This window comes from Temnothorax longispinosus, unplaced genomic scaffold (assembly GCF_030848805.1).
Source record: "Temnothorax longispinosus isolate EJ_2023e unplaced genomic scaffold, Tlon_JGU_v1 HiC_scaffold_21, whole genome shotgun sequence".
Lineage (NCBI taxonomy): Eukaryota > Metazoa > Arthropoda > Insecta > Hymenoptera > Formicidae > Temnothorax > Temnothorax longispinosus.
In genome coordinates, this window is record NW_027270025.1 from 127370 (window position 1) to 149161 (window position 21792).

Below are 21792 nucleotides of genomic sequence, written 5' to 3' on the forward strand. Positions count from 1 at the left end.
GTGAAGTAAAACGCACTTGAACGTGAAGTTTACGTGTTGAAACGTGAAGTTAACGTAAAATAAACGTCATAAAGCGGAAAGTTAACGTGCTTGAACGTGAAATAAACGTCCCTTGTACGTGAAGTTAACGTGTTTGAACGTGAAGTTAACGTAAAATTAAACGCAACGTTACGTCATAGAACGCAAAGTTAACTTGCTTGAACGTGAAGTAAAGTAAACGTGAACGTAACGTCTTTAAACGTAAAGTTAACGTGCCGTTAAAGTAAACGTACTTGAACGTTAAGTTACCGTCGCTTAACGTCTACTTAACGTAAACTTAAACTGCTTGAAATATTTAACGTTGATAAAACGTCGAGTAAAACGGCTTCAACGTTAACGACACGTGACAAAAATGTAAGTTAACGTGCTTCAACGTGAAGCTGAACGTGCGTACACGTCAAGTAAACGTACGGAAACGTGTGCGAACATGCGTAAAAATAACAAACGTTGTTCGTCGTATAGTCTTGAAATATCATTTCTAAACTAACTCAACCCAACCCACGCCAACCGAAAGATCGCGTGTACCGTGGGATGCGTGAAGTAAACGGCCGATGCCGAACGGGTAAACGTTGAAAACGGTACGTGAAATATTGTGAAGAACGAGAACTGACATAGTAAAATCTTGATATCAATAGTTAGACGAGTTTGAAGAAACAGTGCTAAAATAATAAAATCTTTAACGCGATACGTAGACCAGTTTGGAGAAACAGTACTAAACGAGAAAAATGTGGAAAACGATAGTTAGACGACGTTCGAGAAAGAAGACTGAACGAAGAAAATTTTTAAACCGCGACGTAAAATAATTTTCAAAGACAACCGAACGGGTAAAATCTTAAAAACAATAGAATACTTTGAAGAAAATGCTGGACAAGTCAAATCTTGAAAACGATAGTTACACGACGTTTGAGAAAGAGTGCTGAACGAGTCAACGCTGTAACGCCATAGTTAAACGAGTTTCAAGAAACAGTGCTGAACGGGTAAAATCTTGAACGCGATAGTTAGCATACGTTGGAGAAACAGTGCTGAACGGATAACATCTTAAAAACGATAGACGACGTTCAACAGAGTACTGAACGAGTCAACGCTGAAACGCGCGTGTTACAATACTTCGTGGAAAGAACACTGAACGAGCAAAATCTTAAAAACGATAGTTGGAATATTGTGAGAAAACAGTGCTGAACGGGTCAAATCTTAAAGACACGACTTAGATGACGTTTGAAAAAAAGTGCTGAACGAGTAAAATCTTAAAAACGATAGTTGGAATATTTTGAAGAAACTCTCTAAATTTTTTCGAGTGAAAATTTGACTCTTAGCTTGAGTGAATGCACTATCAACTCTTCACAGAGTGACTTTACACTTATTTTCACTCAATTCGAGTGAAATCTGTGACTCGAACTATAAAGTGAAAATAATCTTAATTATTCTCTCGAAGTGTCGGAGTGAATTGTGGTACGCTGGTTCCGAGCAACTCGGGTCGAGTGAAAATTTACTCGAACCGAATGGCTCAGTTGCGTAGCCCGCGCAAAAGACGTGACGTGTTACTCTACGTGAGTCATCATCACATTCCGGAAAAATAACAGAACAATATTTATGAGAGTACATAGACAGAACTATTGTTCATAAAATTGAAGTTTACTTTATAACATTCGTGGGCGAGTTGTATTCCTACATTCAGTATTTAGTACGTGTGCAGACGTCAGTTTGACTATGTAGGTTATGACGCCACTTCTACTTATGTTGATGCCGTTGATGGTTCATGGTTGCTTTGTTGGAGGGAGAAGTGCCGGGCGCTTACGTGTTTGTCTGCCATATTTCGGATTGTGGATATTAGTGCCTGGATTTTATTTGCTATATTGGATTGAATTGTGCTAAAAAGTGAACATGTTTCCTGAGGTAAGTATAACCTCACTACATTTGTACCTGTTATTTCAGAGCGTTGATTTGGTTATGTTGCTAAAAGATAATAAAAAAACATTAGTAATATTAAATACATAATGAGCTATATACTACTACGTTTCGGCGAGCGTTACTTCTGTAGTAACTTACGATAATTCACTCGTTTACGCGGAATAAATTATCGTAAGTTACTACAAAATCCCGTTTACGCAAAGAAAAATCCCGTTTACTCGAAGGAATTATCGTAATGTGGAATCTAAAGTATGGAAAAATCGAGATCGCGCTCTCACACGTGATCGACATACAGGTAACATGCCTCGACCGTGTGTATGTGCGTGCCGGGCCTGTCGAAAGTACGGGTCAAAGTGCCAGTCGTCTACCGGCCGCCGCAATGTATTTAGAATAAAGTATCTTACAGTAAGTTACTACAGAAGTAACGCTCGCGTAAACGTAGTAATAGTTTATAATATAAACAGCACGTATAAATGGCATGGTTTAGATAAAATTATAAATTTATTTGACTATTTTGAGATCTTATGTAAATAAAAACAGTATGTAAAAATACATTATTTGCAAATAAATTTCGAGTAATTCATTAATTATACATTCATTAATTATAAATTATAATATAGCTCATTATATATATTTAATGTTATTAACGTTTTGTATTATTTATAAAAGAATATATAAGTTGCTATTAAAAAAATTGCTTAAAAATATTTTTTCTAAAATTATATTTTTTGATTATTTAAATAAACATTTATTTAAAAATATTTATTTAAATTTTTTTCCTAAATAATTTATTTTCCAATAAATTATTTAAATTTATTCTCATTATAATATTAACTTTTAAATATTGTTTGCAAATAACAAATAAAAAAAGTATTTGAATAACATTTTATTTTCAAATATTATTTTTAATTTGTTATTCAAATAAAAAGTGCCCATGTCTAGTTTGTTTTTAATTTCTAATAAAGAATTGTTGTTTCAGGATGCAATGATGGACTCTGAGGCTTTAGCCATGTATCTGCAAAAGAGAGGAGTTAATGAGAACACAATTAATCTTTTACTCAGTATGTATCAGTTTGGTAAGACAGACAAGTAATGTAAGCGTAATAATATTGTTCACGTTATTTTCTTTCAAGTCTTGTTAATTTACTTGAATATGTCTAGTAGTTGGTTAATTTTAGGCTGACAAAGTATTATTTTATTTCAGATCTTTGCTTGTGAATTTATTTGAATATCTGTTGTTGGTTAATTTTAGGCCTGTAAACAAAGTACCTCTTGTTAATGTTTACAATCAAACAGTGTCACCAATGGAAGGCTATACTTGTTCAATGTGTCATAAATTTATTCCGGATGGATTGAAACGTTTCACAGCGCATTTAAGACATTCACATAGTTTGTCTGTATCAGCTCCTTATAGTTTTGGATATCAATGTGGACAAGATGAGTGTCAATGTGTGTTTAAAAATTTCAAAAGTTTGATTAGACATCTTCGTGTTAACCACCCAATTTTAAGAAATAGAAATAACGAGTCATCTTTATTTCAAAATTATATGGAGGTAGACTCTAATATGGAGGTAGAGACTGAAGACCCTGAGCAAGATAGTCATTGTATTGTGCCTGAGGGTAACAACCCTAAAGATAGACCTCAAAAAGTGTTCAGTATATCAGGAGAGGCTGCAAAAATGGTTGCTCATCTTAGATCCAAAGCATTTGTCACAGGGGCTACTTTGACTCAAGCTTTCATGGCAGCAGAGGTTTTTATTTGCAACATTGCAAATTTTTTTGAGCAAGAAGTTGTGAATTATTTTTCAAGTAAAGATATATCCTTGGATCAGGCTGATATTCAAAGTTTACTATCTAAGTTTAAGATTTCTGCTCCTTTTGACAAATTTGTATCCATTGAAGAGCAAGTAAAAGCTTTAAAAATGTACTATAGGTTTGTAGACTCCGTTGAGATTCCGCTTGGAGACCGTTGTGAATCAGTGCTGAATAGACAATCTGGTGAATACGAACCAAAGTTGGTTATTGAAAGTTTTCAATATGTTCCAATAATTGAGAGTCTTAAATTAATACTTTCTCATTCAAGTGTTAGAAAATACATTGAAGAAGAATCTTCTTCTTCAGATGGATTTCTGAGGGGTTTCAGAGATGGGGAGAGCTTCAAAAGAAGTCCTTTTTTTCAGAGATATCCACAAGCATTAAGAATCCAATTATACTATGATGATATACTTGTAAACAATCCTCTAGGAAGTAAAACATCAGCTCACAAATTAGGAGCATTTTACTTTACTATTCAAAATTTGCCTCCTCATTTGCAATCATTTATGGGAGGAGTTCAAGTTTTGGGAATTTGCTACACAGCTGATGTTACCAAGTATGGTTTTGAGGAAATTTTAAGCCCATTTCTTGATGATTTAAATAAGCTGGAAAGTGAAGAAGGGGTTATGGTGAGTTTTGATGGAGAACCGTTTGTATTGAGGGCCACCATAGCTTGTGTCGTCGCTGATGGCTTGGCTGCACATCAGATGTTCGGATTCTTGAGTCCTTCTGCTAACCACTTCTGTCGTTCATGCATGATACACAGATCTGATCTCCTAAAGGGAAGAGTAGCAATTAAAACTCCAAGAACGAGAGAATTGTATAATGAACAAGTACGGAAAGTCAAATCAAAGCTATTGACCGATACTGAAACGGGTTTAAGAGAAAATAGTGCATTACATAGAAGTCGTTTTTGGCACTGTGCAGACAATTTCGTTTTTGATCCAATGCATGACATTTGGCAAGGTATTGCACCTGTAATTCTTGAGCACGTAATCAAGCATTTTATTAAGAGAGAGAATGGATATAACTTAACTTTGATTGAGCTAAACAACCGAATACAGATGTTTCAGTACGGTATGCCAGAAAAGAAAAATAAGCCGTCACCTAATTTTACTCTCAATAATTTTTACAGTGGTAACCCGATTCAACAGAAAGCTGTGCAGACGTGGTGTCTCTTGAGAATATTTCCTTTCTTGGTCTCTGATAAAGTACCTAAAGGAGACAAATACCTCCATCTTGTTCTTCTTTTAAATAGAATTAGTGAAATAGTCTTTAGTCCAATTGCATCACCATCTCAAGCCCCTTACTTACAGGACTTAGTATTGGAATTTGTCTCAAGTTTTAAGGAGTTATTTCCCAATGTTGCACTTATAAACAAATTCCATCATTTAATGCATTATTGGGAATGTTTGATAAAGTCTGGACCACTTAGATCCATAGTATGCCTGCGCTATGAAGCAAAACATAGCATATTCAAAAAATATGGAAGTCAATGCTGCAACTTCAAAAATTTACCTTTTAGCATGATCCGCCTGAGTCAAATTTCACAATGTGTCACTTGGGGTTCTAATGATGCCCCAAAGAAGAAAATAATCTGTTCAAAGGGGCAGACAGTTCTGGTTAAAAATTGTCAGGGTTATAAGTATTTGAAAGTAGTAGGGATAGCAGACAATGCAAATATATTTGAAACATCAAAAGTAGAAATATATGGTGTTCAATACCGAAGTGGGTGGCATGTTGCTGTTAAGAGTGGACGAGAAACTGAATCAGGAAATCCTGTGTTTGCTACAATAATAAAAATATATATTTGTGAATCTGATAGGGTTTATTTTCTGTGTCGTGAATGTGAAACTTTGGGTTATGAACGTTCTTTAAATTCTTTCAGTGTGGCGTCAGGCTTAAATGTTATTTTAATATCGGCTGATGACTTAAAGGATGTGAAGCTTTTTGCTTTATGGCGAGATTATTGTAGCACTGAAAATTTTATAACTTTGCGTTATATCTTGATTTAGTGTGTGGAAATAGTTTATAGAAATAGTTTAATATAGGATATTAAGCTTTTACTTATAACTGCTGAAAATCTGTATAAAATGTTATATTTTTAATTAAGTGAAGCCTTTAAATTAAGTTTTAAGTTTAATTTTTATTTCAGTATTTTTTTTATGGGTACGCCAACTACTTCCCCAGTTTGTTTCATTAGATTAGACTAGAATTAGATTAGAATATAAAAATGAAGGAGCTGGTCAAAACACTTATTATTAGTTTGCGCATTAGGGCTTCTGTTACTCTTTAGGTTTAACAGTAAGATTACGTGTGTCAATCAAGAGATGCCACTCAGGCTTCTATTCTATAAAATGTTACACAGACCCAATATTATTGGAGCTTTAAATAAAAAAGTAAGCCAATGTTTTTTTATTATTTGTTGCAGGTTGAATTGCTTTGTTTTTATTTAAACGCCATATTTTAAGTTGTTAACATTGGTGTGTGCATTTATGTTCGGTATCTTATGGTTCCTCTGCTGATGCTACTTATGTTTTCTTGTCTGGTTTGTGAATATTTCAGGAGGTAGAATAGATATTCGTTCGAAACTCATTCATTTCTATTCACCTTAGTTTGTTTTAAGTGATGGATGTGATGTTGTGATAAATTATATGAGTAAGCTGATTTCTAATTTGCTATATTTCAAAGTCAATGTGCATTGCTTTTTATTGTGCTTTTCTTTTTCTTTAGAGGAAAAAGCTACTGGTACAACTCTTCCTTTTTTTTCGGAGCAAGATTTAAAAGAAATTGGAGTTAACGAAATGGGTCAACGGAAGCTGATAGCTTTCCTCGTTAGGGAACACACTAATGTGGTCAGTATATCCAGTTCATCCGCATTAATACTTAAGATTCAAAGTTAATACATCCTTTTATCAACAGTTCATTATGGTTGACACACCAAATGCGGACACATTAAATATGTCCATGCCTATCAGAGAGACGTGCCTATCAGTAGATCCAGGTCCCTCAACATCAAAATCTTCTTCAACACGTGAATCGGTAAGAGCATTCCTGGTTTTGGCAGTAGTACGCTGGTTATTGATTGTGGCTAATTCCACTGCAAAAAAATTGGATTGGCCTTATCTTTGTTTAATTTGTTATTACTTTCAATATAGGCCCAGACTAAACTTCCGGAACTGGACGAAACGGATACTGACTCATTGTCTGAGACAAACACTGCAGTTGAAAAGCCTGGCATTAATCGCAATATTAACAGCAAAACTATTGATATTGAGAAATGGATTGAAAAGCATTCAGAACAGCATGAAGACTTAGCCAAGATTTTGCAATCAAATAAATTTACTAACAAGCACCGAAGAGATTTGGTAAAGATTGTAGTATCTGAAATGTGCTCAGAATGGGGCAACACGTAAGTACATATAGTTAGTTTTTGCTTATATTTTTTGTTAATTTTTTTTCTATTTTTTCGTAGAATATTAATTAATTGTTTTCTTTTGTTTTCTTATTTAGATATCCTTCCAAGGAATATAAGTCTCGTGTTGCAAAGGCCATTGTGTCCACATTTCCTAGATTATCATCAAAAATTGAAGGGCGTTCTCATGTAAGTAACTTGTGGTTTCTGTGTTGTCAGAAATGTTTTAAATGTTTCAGACGTTCCCTTTTTTAAATTTGTAGGAGAGTTTCTACGACGAAGTTGTTGGAGAGGGCTATCTTGAGTGGCGGCTGAAAACGGTAAGAAAGCATTTACCCAGGAAGGAGAAGCGCAGAGGACTAACAACTGAAAGACCAAATAAAAAGAAAATAAGGAAACAACCGTTTATAGATAGGCCACAACTAACCGAGTCTGTCCTCATTGAAAAGGTATTTAGTTGACAAATAATTAAAACTAACTATTAAAGCTGTATAAACTGCAATTTACAAGTCACTTTTTTAAACCAGATTTCTGAAATGAAGCATACAAAGCCAACTGATTCCGTCAAGGCTCAAATTGAACGTTTATTATATGAAACCCGGCCTAACAGATATACCGAAATCAAATCATCTGAAAGCATCACAGTTTCCGATGTGTTAAAAAAATATCCTCGCCTTAAAAACTTTGAGGGTGAAATGGTATGACGAATTCTTTTCAATTGTCTTCAAAGTTCTCAATTATTTTCTTTTATTTTTCATTTCTATATAATTGTCTTGAAACTTATGGTGGTTGCAGATTGATAATGAATTTAGAGAGATTTTTGAAGGGCACGACGTACTGTTGGCAAGATTTCCCACCCATTTCGCCCCACGTATTATTGCACATTGTAAAAATGTAGCACCTCATTTGCTAGAGAAATTAACTGATTTTGACAGTGAGTAGTGAGTGCAAAGAATTTTCTATCATGTACTTTTTTTAAATTTAATTAATGAGAATTTTTTTGTTTTTAGTTAATTTAAAAGCAATTGTGGTTTTACCTGAGTTGCTGCCTCCTCCGAACCATTCGAATGTTACCAAAGCACAGGTATGTATTATTTTCTTCTTTTTAATTTAAATTTCCTGAGAAATTTTTATACTTTATTATATATTCTTAATTACTTTTCAGAACAAAGCCAAGAGAAAGCAAAGTGGTGGCCAGGTGGCTCGTATCAACTCAGTTCCACATCCAAGCCTCTTGCAGTTTATAGGTGTAAGTAAATCTTAGCAAACAGATTGAAATTACATATTTATTGTTTATCTCTGAATATCTCTTGTTTTTGCAGGCAAATGAAGATATAAATTCTAAAATCTCTGAGAGAGGCTCTTTGCACAAGCAGCCATTTCTATTATGCTGCACAAACATGGACCAAAGGAAAGGCCCATTTTTTATCCAAATTGAAAATCATTTATTTCCTGTAGGAAACAATCCTCTGCGTGCCTTTGACAGGCTCTTTAAACTACATTACATGTTTGACGTACATTATGCAGCCGCTCTTCTAAACTTCTACAACTTTTTTGAATCCATTGTCTACAATGGACTTAATACCCCCAAGAGCTGCTGTGACAGTCTAAATTGTATTTTGAGTGCAGTAGAAATTCAGTCAGAATCAGCACAGACCATGTCTGAGTAAGCTTCCATAATTGCTTTAATTATTCATGTACCTAATTTTCCATTTTAAGAAAATACTAAATCTCTTTTTACTTTGTCTTTTCAGCTCTGATTCAGAATTGGAATCCATGAATTAATACATATTGTCAGTACAAGTAATACGACGGGTAATACGACGGATGATAAGGAGAATGTACGAATTGCAATATGACGACGGCATTACTTGGTGACGACTACGTGGCGGGTTCGTCCAGGGCCTGTGAAAGGCCGGGTACCTTGTGCTCGTTCTTAACCTTCTCTGGTGATCTCGGATTCGCGGCGATCGGTACCAACGAACTCGCGGTCTGGTGTCATCACGTGCGTTGTAGTTGTACTTTAATTGCAAATTAATAAACCCGAAAGTCAAGTGGATGTAATTTGTAACTAGCCTTGTCTGTCCTTTCTCCCAGTAAATAAGAATCACGGTGCGTCTCGCTCCGCGCGTACTTGGCGCGAAACACTACCGTATCTCTTGATTTTAGTTCAAAGTGCTGTCATTTATCTAAATTTGATTACATTAAAATTTCTTTATAATGCTTTTCTGCTCATTTTTTTAGGAAACTAATTTTTTAGATAATTTTCTCAAGCTTTCTCAGCAAATACAATGCAACATGTAACGTACAGGTTATAGTTGTAATTTCCTACTCAACAATATAAATGCAATATAATACATGTGTTATATTGCATTTATATTGTTGAGTAGGAAATTACAACTAACCTGTACGTTACATGTTTGCTGGGTTTGCTTCACTCTAGTGAGGGAGTGAATTACCGTAAAAAATCACTCGATGTTGCACACTCGAATGAGAGTAAAATTTTACTCTAAGAACGAGCGAACACCAAAATTAGACCTGAAATGGAGGCACTCTGTAATGGAGTGCAAGTTCACTCAAATACACGAGTCATATTTCGCTCGAGCGCACGAGTGATCTAATTCACTCAACATACCGAGTCAATATTCACTCGATAAGATATGTTCCATTTTCACTCTTTGCTTAAGTGAATTTTCACTCGATTAGAGTGATATTTCACTCGAAAAATAGAGAGAACAGTGCTGAACGGATAAAATCTTAAAGACGATAGACGACGTTTGAGAAAGCGTGCTGAACGGGTGAAATCTTAAACGCGATAAAATTTCAAGAAACAGTTCTCAAATGGCAAAGTCTGAAAATCGATAGACGACGTTTGAGAAAGAATACTAAACGGGTCAACGCTGAACGTCAGTAGTTAGACGAGTTTGGAGAAACAGTGCCGAACGGATAAAATCTTAAAAACGACAGAATACTTTTAAGAAACAGTGCCGAACGGGTAAAATCTTAAACGCGCGTGTTACAATACTTCGTGGAAAGAGTACTATAAGAGGAAAATCTTAAAGACACGACTTAGACGACGTTTGAGAAAGAGTGCCAAAATGGTAAAATCTAAACGTCGATAGTTAGACGAGTTTTAAGAAACAGTAATAAAATAAAAAAATCTAAAACGCGATAGTTAGACAACGTTCAACAGAGTACTGAACGGGTCAACTCTAAAGATCGATAGTTAGACGACGTTCAAGAAAGAGTGCTGAACGGGTCAAATCTTGAATGTGATACGTAGACGAGTTTAGAGAAACAGTACTGAACGAGCAAGATCTGAAACGCGATAGTTAGACAACGTTCGAGAAAGAGTACTGAACGGATAAAATCTAAAAGACGATAGACGACGTTCAAGAAAGAGGACTGAACGGGGAAAATCTGAAAACCGATAGTTACACGACGTTTGAGAAAGAATGCTCAACGAATAAAATCTAAAAGACGATAGTTAGACGACATTTAAGACGCAGTGCTGAACGAGTCAACGCTGTAACGCGATAGTTAGACGAGTTTCAAGAAAGAGTGCTAAACTGGTCAAATCTTGAACACTATAATTTATATGTTTCGATACGTTCAAACACTCGCGACTGTTCAAGACAAGCCACTAACTCACCGAGCGTAGTTGACGCGCTTTACATACTCAGTACGGTTCAAGGCGTGCCACTGCACCACGCGACGTAACTTTACGCACTCGTGACTCGTCAAGGCAAACCAGTGCGCCACCGCAGGTTAACGGCGGCGCTTTAAACACGTGACGCGTGTTTGAAGCGGAAAGTCGTAGTCCCCCGTAGTTAGTGCACGCGCTTTAAAACGTTTCGGCGTGGTTAGCGGACGCGCTTTCGTTCGCAGCCAACCCGACGATGGACACAACATTCGTTTACGTTTTATTTGGAAGACGCACGAAACAAACACGACCGAGTCAGTGGCGCGCTTTAAACAGTCGAAAAGTGTGTAAAGCGCAGCACCTTACCCACGTGGGTCAGTGAGACGCTTTAAACACGCGAAAAATGGGTAAAGCGCAGCACCTTACCCCGATGGCACAGTGGGGGGCTTTAAACAGTCGAAAAATGGATACAGCACAGCATCTTACCCACGTGGGTCAACTTAGGGAGAACGGGTACCGCGGCGCGACACGCTGTGCCTGTCCGTGTGCACACGATAGTTTGTTTACTTTGTGACCGTCGTCGTTACTGTTGAAAACATTAATCGTGCTAGTTAGTATAATATATCACGTGCCGTTGAAACTACGCGTGTTAGTTTTTTTTTTCAGATACGTTCAAACTGCACGTTTGTAAAACGTTCTACTAAACTTTAGAAGTTAAATATTGTTCGTAACGTTTTGTTTAGAAAAATGAAGACTGACCTTAACATATAACATAGTATAACACGAGTTTTATATCGATATAACAAACAATATTTTATACCAACGTATATTACAACACTACAACAACGTATATTATTTTGTTCATATTTCTTTTAACGTGTGTACTGTTCAACCTTAGACGTAAAATATTTACGTGTGTAACTGTTTATTTTCGTGCGTATACTATGTGTATCGTATACACAAAAGATACGTCTATATCCGACGTTTAGACATGTTACGTTTCGTATAGAACGTTCATTACTTTTATATCGTCGCTACTTATAATCTTTACATTTTTTAGACTTACGTACGATCGACACGTTCTACGTACGAAATATACGATGTTTAACTAATATTATTTTTAATAATATTTGTAAATCTAAAAAATAAGATGGACGTCACGACATGTATGATGCATTTTATACTTCAAGCTGTTGTATTTACTACATACATGTTCGTTATACCGTATGATCTAACGTATATAATATACGTTTATATATATACGTACATAACGTTTAACTCCGTCCTACAAAACGTTCTAGAACTGTATAACGAACATATACCTAGTAATACAACAGAACGAAGTATAAAATATGTCAACGTCTATTTTATTTTTTAGATTTACTAATATTACTAAAAATAATATTAGTTAAACATCGTATACTTTGTACGGCACCGAATGCACCCACGATTGGTCCCGTATCATTTAAGAACGTTGGGCCACGATCTAGAATTTAAATAGTCAACATATGTTCATATTGGGCCACGGTTTTTGTGCGCGTTGATCATTTTTAAATCGTTGATACACGGTTGGCTTACGGTAACATCCAATATTTCACCACGCCGTGACCATCGATGAACCAATATGACGCCACCAACATTGGTCCATTGTTATTTTGAAACGTCGGGCCAACATAATATAAGTTGGACACGCAACATAGATCCAATATCAGACCACTGTTTATGTGCTGCTCAGGATAGAGTACGAAGGTAGCGACCATGAAAAATAGTGTGCGAAGGTAACGACCGTGAACGATAGGGTCCAGAAATAACGACCGTAAAAAGTAGTGTCCGGAGGTAACGACCGCACGGAAAAACTAAGTCCGAATGTAACGACAATGAAAGATAGGTTCCAAAAGTAACAACCGTGAACGATAGGGTACGAAAATAACGACCGTGAAAATAATGTCCAGAGGTAACAACCGCACGGAAAAACTAAATCCGAAAGTAACAACCGTGAAAAGTAGTGTCCGGAAGTAACGACCGCGATGAAAAACTAAGTCCGGAAATAACGACCGTGAACGATAGGTTCCGGAAATAACGACCGCAAAAAATAGAGTCCGAAAATAACGACCGCGATGAAAAATCAAGTCCGGAAGAAACGATCGTAAACGATAACTTCCAGAGATAACAACAGTGAAAAATAGGGTCCGGAGGTAACGACCGTAAAAGATAGGTTCCGGAGATAACGACCGTAAAAAGTAGTGTCCGGAGGTAACGATCGTAAAAGATAGGTTCCGGAGATAACGACCGTAAAAAGTAGTGTCCGGAGGTAACAACCGCGATGAAAAATTAAGTCCGGAAAAAACGACCATGAAATATAAAGTCTGGAAGTAACAACCATGAAAAGTAATGTCCGAAGGTAACGACCGCGATAAAAAACTAAATCCAAAGGTAATGACCGTGAACGATAGCTTCCGGAGGTAATGACCGTGAAAAGTAATATCCGGAGGTAACGATCGTAAAATATAAGTTTCAGAGGTAACGACCGTGAAAAGTAGTATCCGAAAGTAACGACCGCGATAAAAAACTAAATCCGGAAGTAACAACCATAAAATATAGAGTCCGGAAGTAACAACCGTAAAAAGTAGTGCCCGGAGATAACGACCGTGAAATATAGAGTCCAGAGGTAACGACCGTAAAATATAGGGTCCGAAGGTAACGACCGCACGGAAAAACTAAGTCCGGAAGTAACGACCGTGAACGATAGGTTCCAAAAATAACCGTGAAAAACAGTGTTCAGAGGTAACGGCCGCGAGCAAAAACAACACGCCGCGCTTGACTTTCATTTTATTTTTGCCCGAGAGGCTACCGGAGGTAACGACCGCGAGCGAAAGCAACACGCCGCGCGGGACTTTGATTTTATTTGAGATATCTCCAAACGTACAAAGTTACACTTTTTGTTTTGTGCAAAAATATAAAAACCTTTGAGCGGTTGTAACCATACGGAGGTGTGATGTTCCCCACGATACGATTTCGTATGTCACCGATACGGTCGCCACTCGACGTTTTACCCACTAAACCAAGAAAGGATCAAGGATTCTAAGTACAAACGTGCCCCACCTTATTCACGTAGACCCCGCTGCGTCCTCTCAACACTTTTTTCCTCTGTTTCAGGTCTCCTCTGTGCCGTCGGATCTTAGATCGCCGCTGGACTCAGCTTCCCGGACCTTCTCTGGACTGCCGCTGTGCACTGACGACTTCGCCCCGGACCGTAGCTGGAACGCTTCTTGGATCTTCCCGCACGGATGTGGGATCGCCGATATAGATAGGTAAGTCGCAGGATCAGGTAAGTATTACGTAATTTTTAGGATAAGGTATCACGCCGCACTCAAATAAAATTTTCAAAAGTACTTCTCGTTCAACGAGTAAACGATCCTCTATTTTATTCTCGTTCCAGATAATACAAGATTGTGAAAAGTTCTTAAAGATTTAACGCGTCTACCGCGGGATTATTCGACGCAAAGTCCGAGTTATTCTATGACGAAGTATTCCTACCGAGGAAACGTATTATCGACCGTACTTTTCGAGGCTCTAGCGCGGACGTCTTCGCGCGGTGGGTTTCGCTCCGGCCCCTGGTCTCCCGGCAGCCGCCCCACTTGGTCACGACTCCGCCCCGTTTCGCACATCTGTCGTCCAGGTGCTACGTACACCTGCCAGCCAGATGTGGTCGTTCGAAGCTTCCGCCGTCCGAAGTCCCGTGTTTGCTAAAGCAGATGTTGCCGCGTACACGGGGCCCCGTCATCGCATGTAAACATGTTCGTCACACTTATCTGGTCAACAACTTTCGCAACGACATGATTCTCGATACGCAGCTGTCCATTTTCCAGATCCGTCTCGTCCTTCGAACGTAGTCATACCGAATATTAACACGTATCGAATAGCACTTTGGAAAAGGGGACCTTGCGTTAACAATATTACTGTTTGCTCGCTCGCACATTCTATCATGCTACCACCGCGTAGTATCGTTCGCCATTATTAAACGTTAAACACTGATTACTGATTATTTCTTCGAGCTCGTTAACATACTTGACGTTTCCATTATAACTTATGATTATCGCGTTCGCATTACAATGTTCGGTTCGTCGGCTCTACGCGCCACGCGCTCTCTCCCCACCTTTGTAGTTCACGCCTCCACCTGATGGCGTCATTCGGTTGACCGTTTTCGTATCACGTTGGTTTACCTACCTAAGTCGCCTACAAAGCATATTTGTCAAACGTACACGTTCAATCCTATGGTATCTGTCGGATAGTCCGACCGCGCCTCCGTGATTCTACGTCCCCTACTTTCTCGCCGTTCGACGCGTTGTTCGACGGTAGAACTTTGTTCTTCTACTCGACTCGAACGCACCACACGCGATACATTCGCGCGTGACCATTGATATCATGACGTTCGTTTGCCTCACGTCGCGGTTCCTCGTTCGCATATTTCGCGCATCCTATCCTCGCGCGTGACGGTTGCTCGATGATATTTGCAACACTCTCACGTCTCTTCCATACGTAAACCGTCACAGATCGCGTCAGATCGCTCGGTCGCTCGTCCCCCTCGCGTGGTCGTTTTTACCCCCAGTTGGAAGCCGCTGTCGCGTCTACCGTCAGACAGGTCAACTTTCTTCGGCCTTTCGTAGGTCAACCCAGCTGATCCGGACTCTGTCGAACCGTCGGACCAGTTGTTAGACTCGCACGGCTGACCGTTTCGGCGTTTCGACGTCAGACGGGTTTACTCTGCTTTTGTCATAGTAACCACGTTGCCCCAGACATTCCCAGAGGTCTGAAACTTGGTAGGCCGGTGTTTCTAAGTGTTCCGAAGCACGTTTCATCATCGTGACGGTTTTACCCCATCGTCGCGCTCGTGCCATTTTACCCCTGCTTATCACGGATCTTTTCGAAACGTTGGACTATACCTCGTGCTTTTGCGTACGCTTTCTTGCGTACGTGCCGCTTATCATGCACGCGTTGCCAACTTACCCCGACGCTACCATTCCGCGTTTGTCGTGACGGCGTTTCATTTCCCGGTGATTCTATGTCTTTTTGGCTGAACTCGCTTGCTCTTAATCTACGTCACGTTTCGACGTATTTCACGTGACTTTACTTTTCTTTTTGTCACGCACGGTACACGCGTCTTAACTCGTTGATCATATTCTTATCTTTCTATCTATCGATGAGGACGTGGGAACGGAGGATATGTCACAATTTTTCATGGTAAAAGGTTCTTTACGCACTAAAAGTATACGGACTTTTTTAAATTTTTTTGGCGAAATAAATGTTTTCTCTCTTATGCGTACGTCGCTTGAGTTCCTTCGGATCGGTTTAAACCGTGAAAATAACTTTCGTAAGTTCGCACGCCGCGTATTATCAACTGTAATCATCGCTCGCGCCGTTACTCCGAAATCTTAACTTTTAATCTTTTTTTTTTATCTAAATCTATATGGTATCTGCGTATGTTTCGTATATGTTTTTCTTCTCACTATATAGTCCACTAATATTGTTTATTGTTTTCTTGTTATCTTTATATCGCACTATTTACATTTTGTCTTTTTCTTTTTCAAATTCGCGCACTGGTCTACACGCACTCAGCGATCGTCTCCGCATCCCTCCGCGCCGCTAAGACGCGTCGTTTACGCGCCTCCTCCGTCTCGTTTGGGCTGCCTCATTGATCTTCCGTGATGTCCTTCGGTTGGTTCTTGGATCTCCGCACCTTTTGCTTCTTCACCATCGGTTGAGTGAGTATGCGGTCGTCGGTCACCGTTGAAAGTTGCCTCTGCTGCAGCTGGTCATGCTCGAGTACAACCGTCGGCTGCACGGTGCAACTACAAACGAAAAAAAAAGCACTACAAACAACTGCAGCAAAGCGTGCGCGAAACGTATCGTAATATTCCCGCGTTGACTTTGCTTGCCAGAACCTTTCAAAAACGTTGGCAGCAAATCCCTCAAATAACGATATGGCGTTGTATCAACATGCGAAACCGATAAGCGTAAATCCAACCGGGCAACCTCCTCGTGGTACTCTTTGGATAACGCTACGGCCGGCGGTGTTTTTTCAAATTTTGAAGACACAAAACATTACGTTCTTATTAAAAAAAGTCTTCTTAGCTTATGCTGACACTTACGCATCTTCAATGTATTGTTGTGACCGTACGGAGGATCGTTGCCCCCCCCTTTCGACGTCTGAAGATGTCATCGACATGCGCACCACTCGACGTTTCACCCTCTAAACCGAGAAAGGATTGCGGCGTCGAAGTACGAGCGTGTCCCACCTTTTTCACGGACCACGCTGCGTCCTCTCAACCCTTTTTTCTCTGTTTCAGGTCTCCTCGTTACCGTCGGATCTTAGATCACCGCTGGACTTAGCCTCTCGAACCTTCTCTGGACCGCAGCTGTACACCGCTAACTTCGCTCTGGACCTTCGCTGGAACGCTTCTTAGATCTCCCCGAACGGATGTAGAATCGCCGACAAGCAAATCGCAGGATCAGGTAAGTGTTACGTATCGGTAAGGTTTCAACCGCACTCGACAAATGTTCAACTCTAAGTCGTTCTTGTTCAACGAGTAAACGATCCTCTATTTTATTCTCGTTCCAGATAATACAAGTTTCAGAAGTTCGAAGATTTAACGCGTCTGCCGCGGGATGGTTTAATGCAGAATTTATATTATATTTCATGAGAAGTTACACAGTCAGTCACCATACTTTACGAGCGCTGACATCCCAACGTCTTTACTCTACGACTCTCCGGCGCGGACGTCCTCGCGGGATGGATTTTGCTCCGGCTCCTAGTCTCCCGGCAACCGCCCCACTTAGGCAAGACTCCGCCCCGTTTCGCACATCTGTCGTCCAAGTGCTACGTACACTTGCCATCCAAATGTGGCCATTCGTAGCTTCCGCCGTCCGAAGTCCCATGTTTGCCGAGGCAGGTGTTGCCGCGCACACGGGGCTCCGTCATCGCATATAAACATGTTCGTCACACTTGTCTGGTCAACAACTTTCGCAACGACATGATTCTCGATACGCAGCTGTCCATTTTCCAGATCCTTCTCGTCCTTCAAACGTCGTCCTTGCAAATGTTACAACGTATTGGATATCTCTTCGGAAAAGGAGACCTTGCGTTAACAATCGTACTGTTTGCTCGCTTGCACACGGTAGCATACTATCGCCGCGTGATCGCGCTCGCTCGTATTTAGCGTTTAACATCGAATGTTTCGTCGGGCTCGTTAACATACTTGACGTTTCCATTATAACTTATGATACGCGCGTTCACCTTACAATGCTCGGTTCGTCGGCTCTACGCGCAACGCGCTCCCTCCCCACCTTCGTGGTTCACGCTTTTATCTGATGGCGTCGTTCGCGTGACCGTTTACGTGTCGCGTACGTTTACATAAGTCGCCTCAAACGCATATTTGTCAAACGTACACGTTTAATTCTATGGTATTTGTCAGGTAGTCCGACCGCGCCTTCGTAGTTCTCGTTCCCCCACTTTCCTGCCGTCCGACGCGTCGTTCGACGATGGATTTTTGTTCTTTTACACGACTCGAACGCACGACACGCGATACGTTCGCGCGTGATCGTTGATATCGTGACGTTCGTTTGCCTCACGTCGCGGTTCCTCGTTCGCATATTTCGCGCATCCTATCCTCGCGCGTGACGGTTGCTCGATGATATTTGCAACACTCTCACGTCTTTTCTATACGTAAACCGTCACGGGTCGCGTCGAATCGCTCAGTCGCTCGTCCCCCTCGCGTGGTCGTTTTTACCCCCAGTTGGAAGCCGTTGTCGCGTCTACCGTCGGACAGGTCAACTTTCTTACGCCTTTCGTAGATCAACCCAGCTGATCCGGACTCTGTCGAACCGTCGGACCAGTTGTTAGACTCGCACGGCTGACCGTTTAGGCGTTTCGACGTCGGACGGGTTTACCCTGCTTTTGTCATAGTGACCACGTTGCCCCAGACATTCCCAGAGGTCTGAAACTTAGTAGGCCGGTGTTTCTAAGTGTTCCGAAGCACGTTTCATCATCGTGACGGTTTTGCCCCATCGTCGCGCTTGTGCCATTTTACCCCTGTTTATCGCGGATTTTTTCGAAACATTGGACTATGCCTCGTACTTTCGCGTACGCTATCTTGCGTATGTTGCGCCCGTGCCGAGACGCCCGGTAGAAGCCCGAAAAGCAGTCGCGAAGCGCTGCGTGACGTCGAGCCTTGACGACGAGCTGTTGCGTTTGTTTGTTTACTTTTGCCGTCTGTCAGATTCTCCGCCGGGCCTTCGAACCGTTCAGAAGTGTTCACAAGCCATTGTTCTATTACATTACTGCATTAAACGAGTTCTTTTCTATTTGTGAGTATTTATTCCCGGTAACGGGATTGCGCGCCGCGTTCGCGAGTGAGTGCGTGAGAGTGTGTGCTGCGAACGCGCGGTCGAGCGCAACATTTTGGGGGCTCGTCCGGGATCGGACGAGCGACGACGAGCATTATCCCGATTACCACGATGGCCACGAGGAAGAGACTCCGGGTGGAGACACCTCAGCGTTCGTGCGAGCAGGATTCGGCTGAAGCGACGGCAATGACGACGGTTGCTGAGAGTCTTCGGACCGTCATTCAGGAGGTCCGGCTCCTGCGCGAGGAACAGGCGCGGAGAGAGAGGGAGTACGCCGAGACGTTCCGCCGGCAGGAGGAGGAGCTCCGTCTTCTCCGAGGGATGAACTCCGGCGCACAAACACAGCTAAGTCATTCTAATAATAAAGCGTCTGGAGACTCGGGGACGCGAGTCGCGAGCGGCGCGGGGGCGCGAGTCACACGCGGAAGTATCGCGATCTCGAACGGCGCGGAAGCGCGAGACGCGCACGCAAGTGAGGGGGACGCGATCCCGAGCGGCGCGGAGACGCGAGACGCGCGTGCGGGAGAAAGAGACGCGATCTCGAGCGGCGTGGGAACGTGAATACACGCGAGTGATAGTGTCGCGGTCGCGAGTGCCGACCTGGGGCCTGGGGTACAAACTGAAACCCGACATGTACGACGGAACAACCCCGTTACAAGAATATTTCTCGCAATTGAGTTTGATCGCGCGTGCGAACCATTGGGATGACGCCACAAAAACGATCGCGTTGGTTTCGAGCCTGAGGGGAAAGGCACGCTCGGTCTTGGAAACGGTTCAAGATGTCGAGCGGTTAGATTTCGCGGAACTTAAAACAAAACTTGAGTTGCGTTTCGGGGAGGGACGACAATCACAGAACTGTTACGTCGCGTTTACGAACCGTAAACAAAAATTCGGGGAGGATTTGGCGACACTCGGATCCGAAATTGACAAACTTTCGCGCCTGGCGTACCCCGAGTGCCCATATGAGCTTCGCGATAAAATCGCTTGTGCGCAATTCGTTATGGCCGTTTCCGATAATTTTATTCGGCGAGCGCTTCAAATGGAGGGAGTAACCTCCTTAATTCTGGCCGTTGAAAGGGCTAAAGCGCTCAAAGTTATCCAGGGGGATAATTCGGAGAGATACAGGGAGAATTTAAACAAGAATTTCGTGAAAAAGGGAGATAGAGATTTGGTAAAGAATGAGGAACGTGATGTCGGAGGGAAGACTGAGGAAAAGGATAAGGAGGGAAAGGGCCCGAAAGGGAATTGGCGAGGCAGCAAATTTGGCGCCGGCCGGGGGGAGTGTTGGACGTGCGGTAAAACCGGGCATTTCCGGTCAGCATGCCCTAATGAGGGAAACGCGATTTAGTTGAGCTTGGCGGGGTGGGCTCAACTTTTGTGAAAAATTCCCCGAAAGTCGGTATTGTTCATTTTAAACATTTAGAAATTAACAATAAGAAGTCTTGTGATTGATTTTTTTTAATCTTTAAAGTGTTATGTTGTTCTTTGTTTCTGTGCGTCGTATGACTTTTTGTTTTAGAGGAAATCGACGGCATGAGTTAGTGAGATCGATAGGAGTCTCCACGTGTGGCAGATCGACAGCCAGAACTCCCAATCCGAAGTGGACCGCCTGCCCACGGTTTTTGACCCGTGGTTTTCCCGTGGGCCATAGGGCGAATGCCGGGCGGGGACCTGGGGAGCCCTGCGGGGCGCAGAGTCCACGGGAAGTTTTCCCCCCCCCTTGTCCTAAGATTTCGCGGGGGAGCAGCGGTCGAGAAAGAGGACGACATTTCGGAGTACCGGAGGACTCGAGGGCGAGACAGTGCGGACGGCCCTCCTGAAGACGGCTTGGGAGAGTCTGGCCAGCTCTTCCCAGAGGTCGATTGTGAGGAGAAGGTCGTGGCGGCAAGAAGCTGTACTCGTCTTTTTGGCTAAACTCGCTTACTCTTAATTTACTTCACGTTTTGACGTATTCCGCGTGACTCTATTTTTCCTTCTATCACGCACGGTACGCGCGTTTCAGTTCGTCGATTATATTCTTATCTCTATCTATCGATGAGGACGTGGGAACGGAGGATAAGTCACACGTTTATGGTAAAAACCCCCAGTCTGAGACGTCTGCCACGTCTGCCATCGGACAGGTCAACTTTTTTATCGCCCCTGTAGGTCATCCTAGCTGATCCGGACCTTGTTCAATCATCGCGTCGATCGCTCGGCTCGCCATACTATCCTCTTCGGCGTTTCGATGTCTGCCGGTTTTGCCCTTATCTTGTCCTAGTGACCAACTTGCCCCAGACGTTCCTGGAGGTGTAAAACTTGGTAGGCCGGCGTTTCTTAGTGCTCTGACGCACGTTTCATCAGCCGAACTTGTTTGCTCCTACGTCACGCGCGTGTCATCTTACTCCTGCTTCGTGACACGTATACCGGACGTTTGGCTATGTGTCGCGCGTCTCGCGTGCGTTACTCTGCGCCGCGGTCATTTACGTCGCGCGCGTCTCAAACGTACTTTGACTATTTGTTTCCATGGAACGCCGGCGGCGTTCTTAAACTTCGTTGACTATACGTCGTATAGTTCGCGTTTAGCTGATCT

The 21792-nt window shown here is 41.7% G+C and overlaps 1 protein-coding gene across 3 annotated transcripts; it reads left to right on the plus strand.

Annotated features, from left to right (window-relative positions):
* The first annotated feature begins 1320 nt into the window (after nt 1-1320).
* LOC139823916 (uncharacterized) lies at nt 1321-9254 on the plus strand. 3 transcript variants are annotated; one of them, XM_071796390.1, is made up of 13 exons: nt 1321-1932; nt 2927-3008; nt 6496-6617; nt 6685-6804; nt 6921-7174; nt 7276-7366; nt 7441-7626; nt 7705-7875; nt 7973-8111; nt 8188-8261; nt 8343-8426; nt 8500-8843; nt 8932-9254. In XM_071796390.1, exons 1-13 carry the CDS (start codon nt 1921-1923, stop codon nt 8960-8962), a joined length of 1710 nt encoding a protein of 569 aa, XP_071652491.1. In that variant the 5' UTR covers nt 1321-1920; the 3' UTR covers nt 8963-9254. The 3 variants fall into 3 exon arrangements, 2 of the variants coding, with proteins under 2 accessions (XP_071652491.1, XP_071652493.1); XM_071796392.1 differs by lacking the exons at nt 1321-1932; nt 2927-3008 and adding an exon at nt 4271-4391; XR_011734934.1 differs by lacking the exons at nt 6921-7174; nt 7276-7366; nt 7441-7626; ... (4 more) ...; nt 8500-8843; nt 8932-9254 and having other exon boundaries at nt 3152-6617; nt 6685-6710.
* The last annotated feature ends 12538 nt before the right edge of the window (nt 9255-21792 follow it).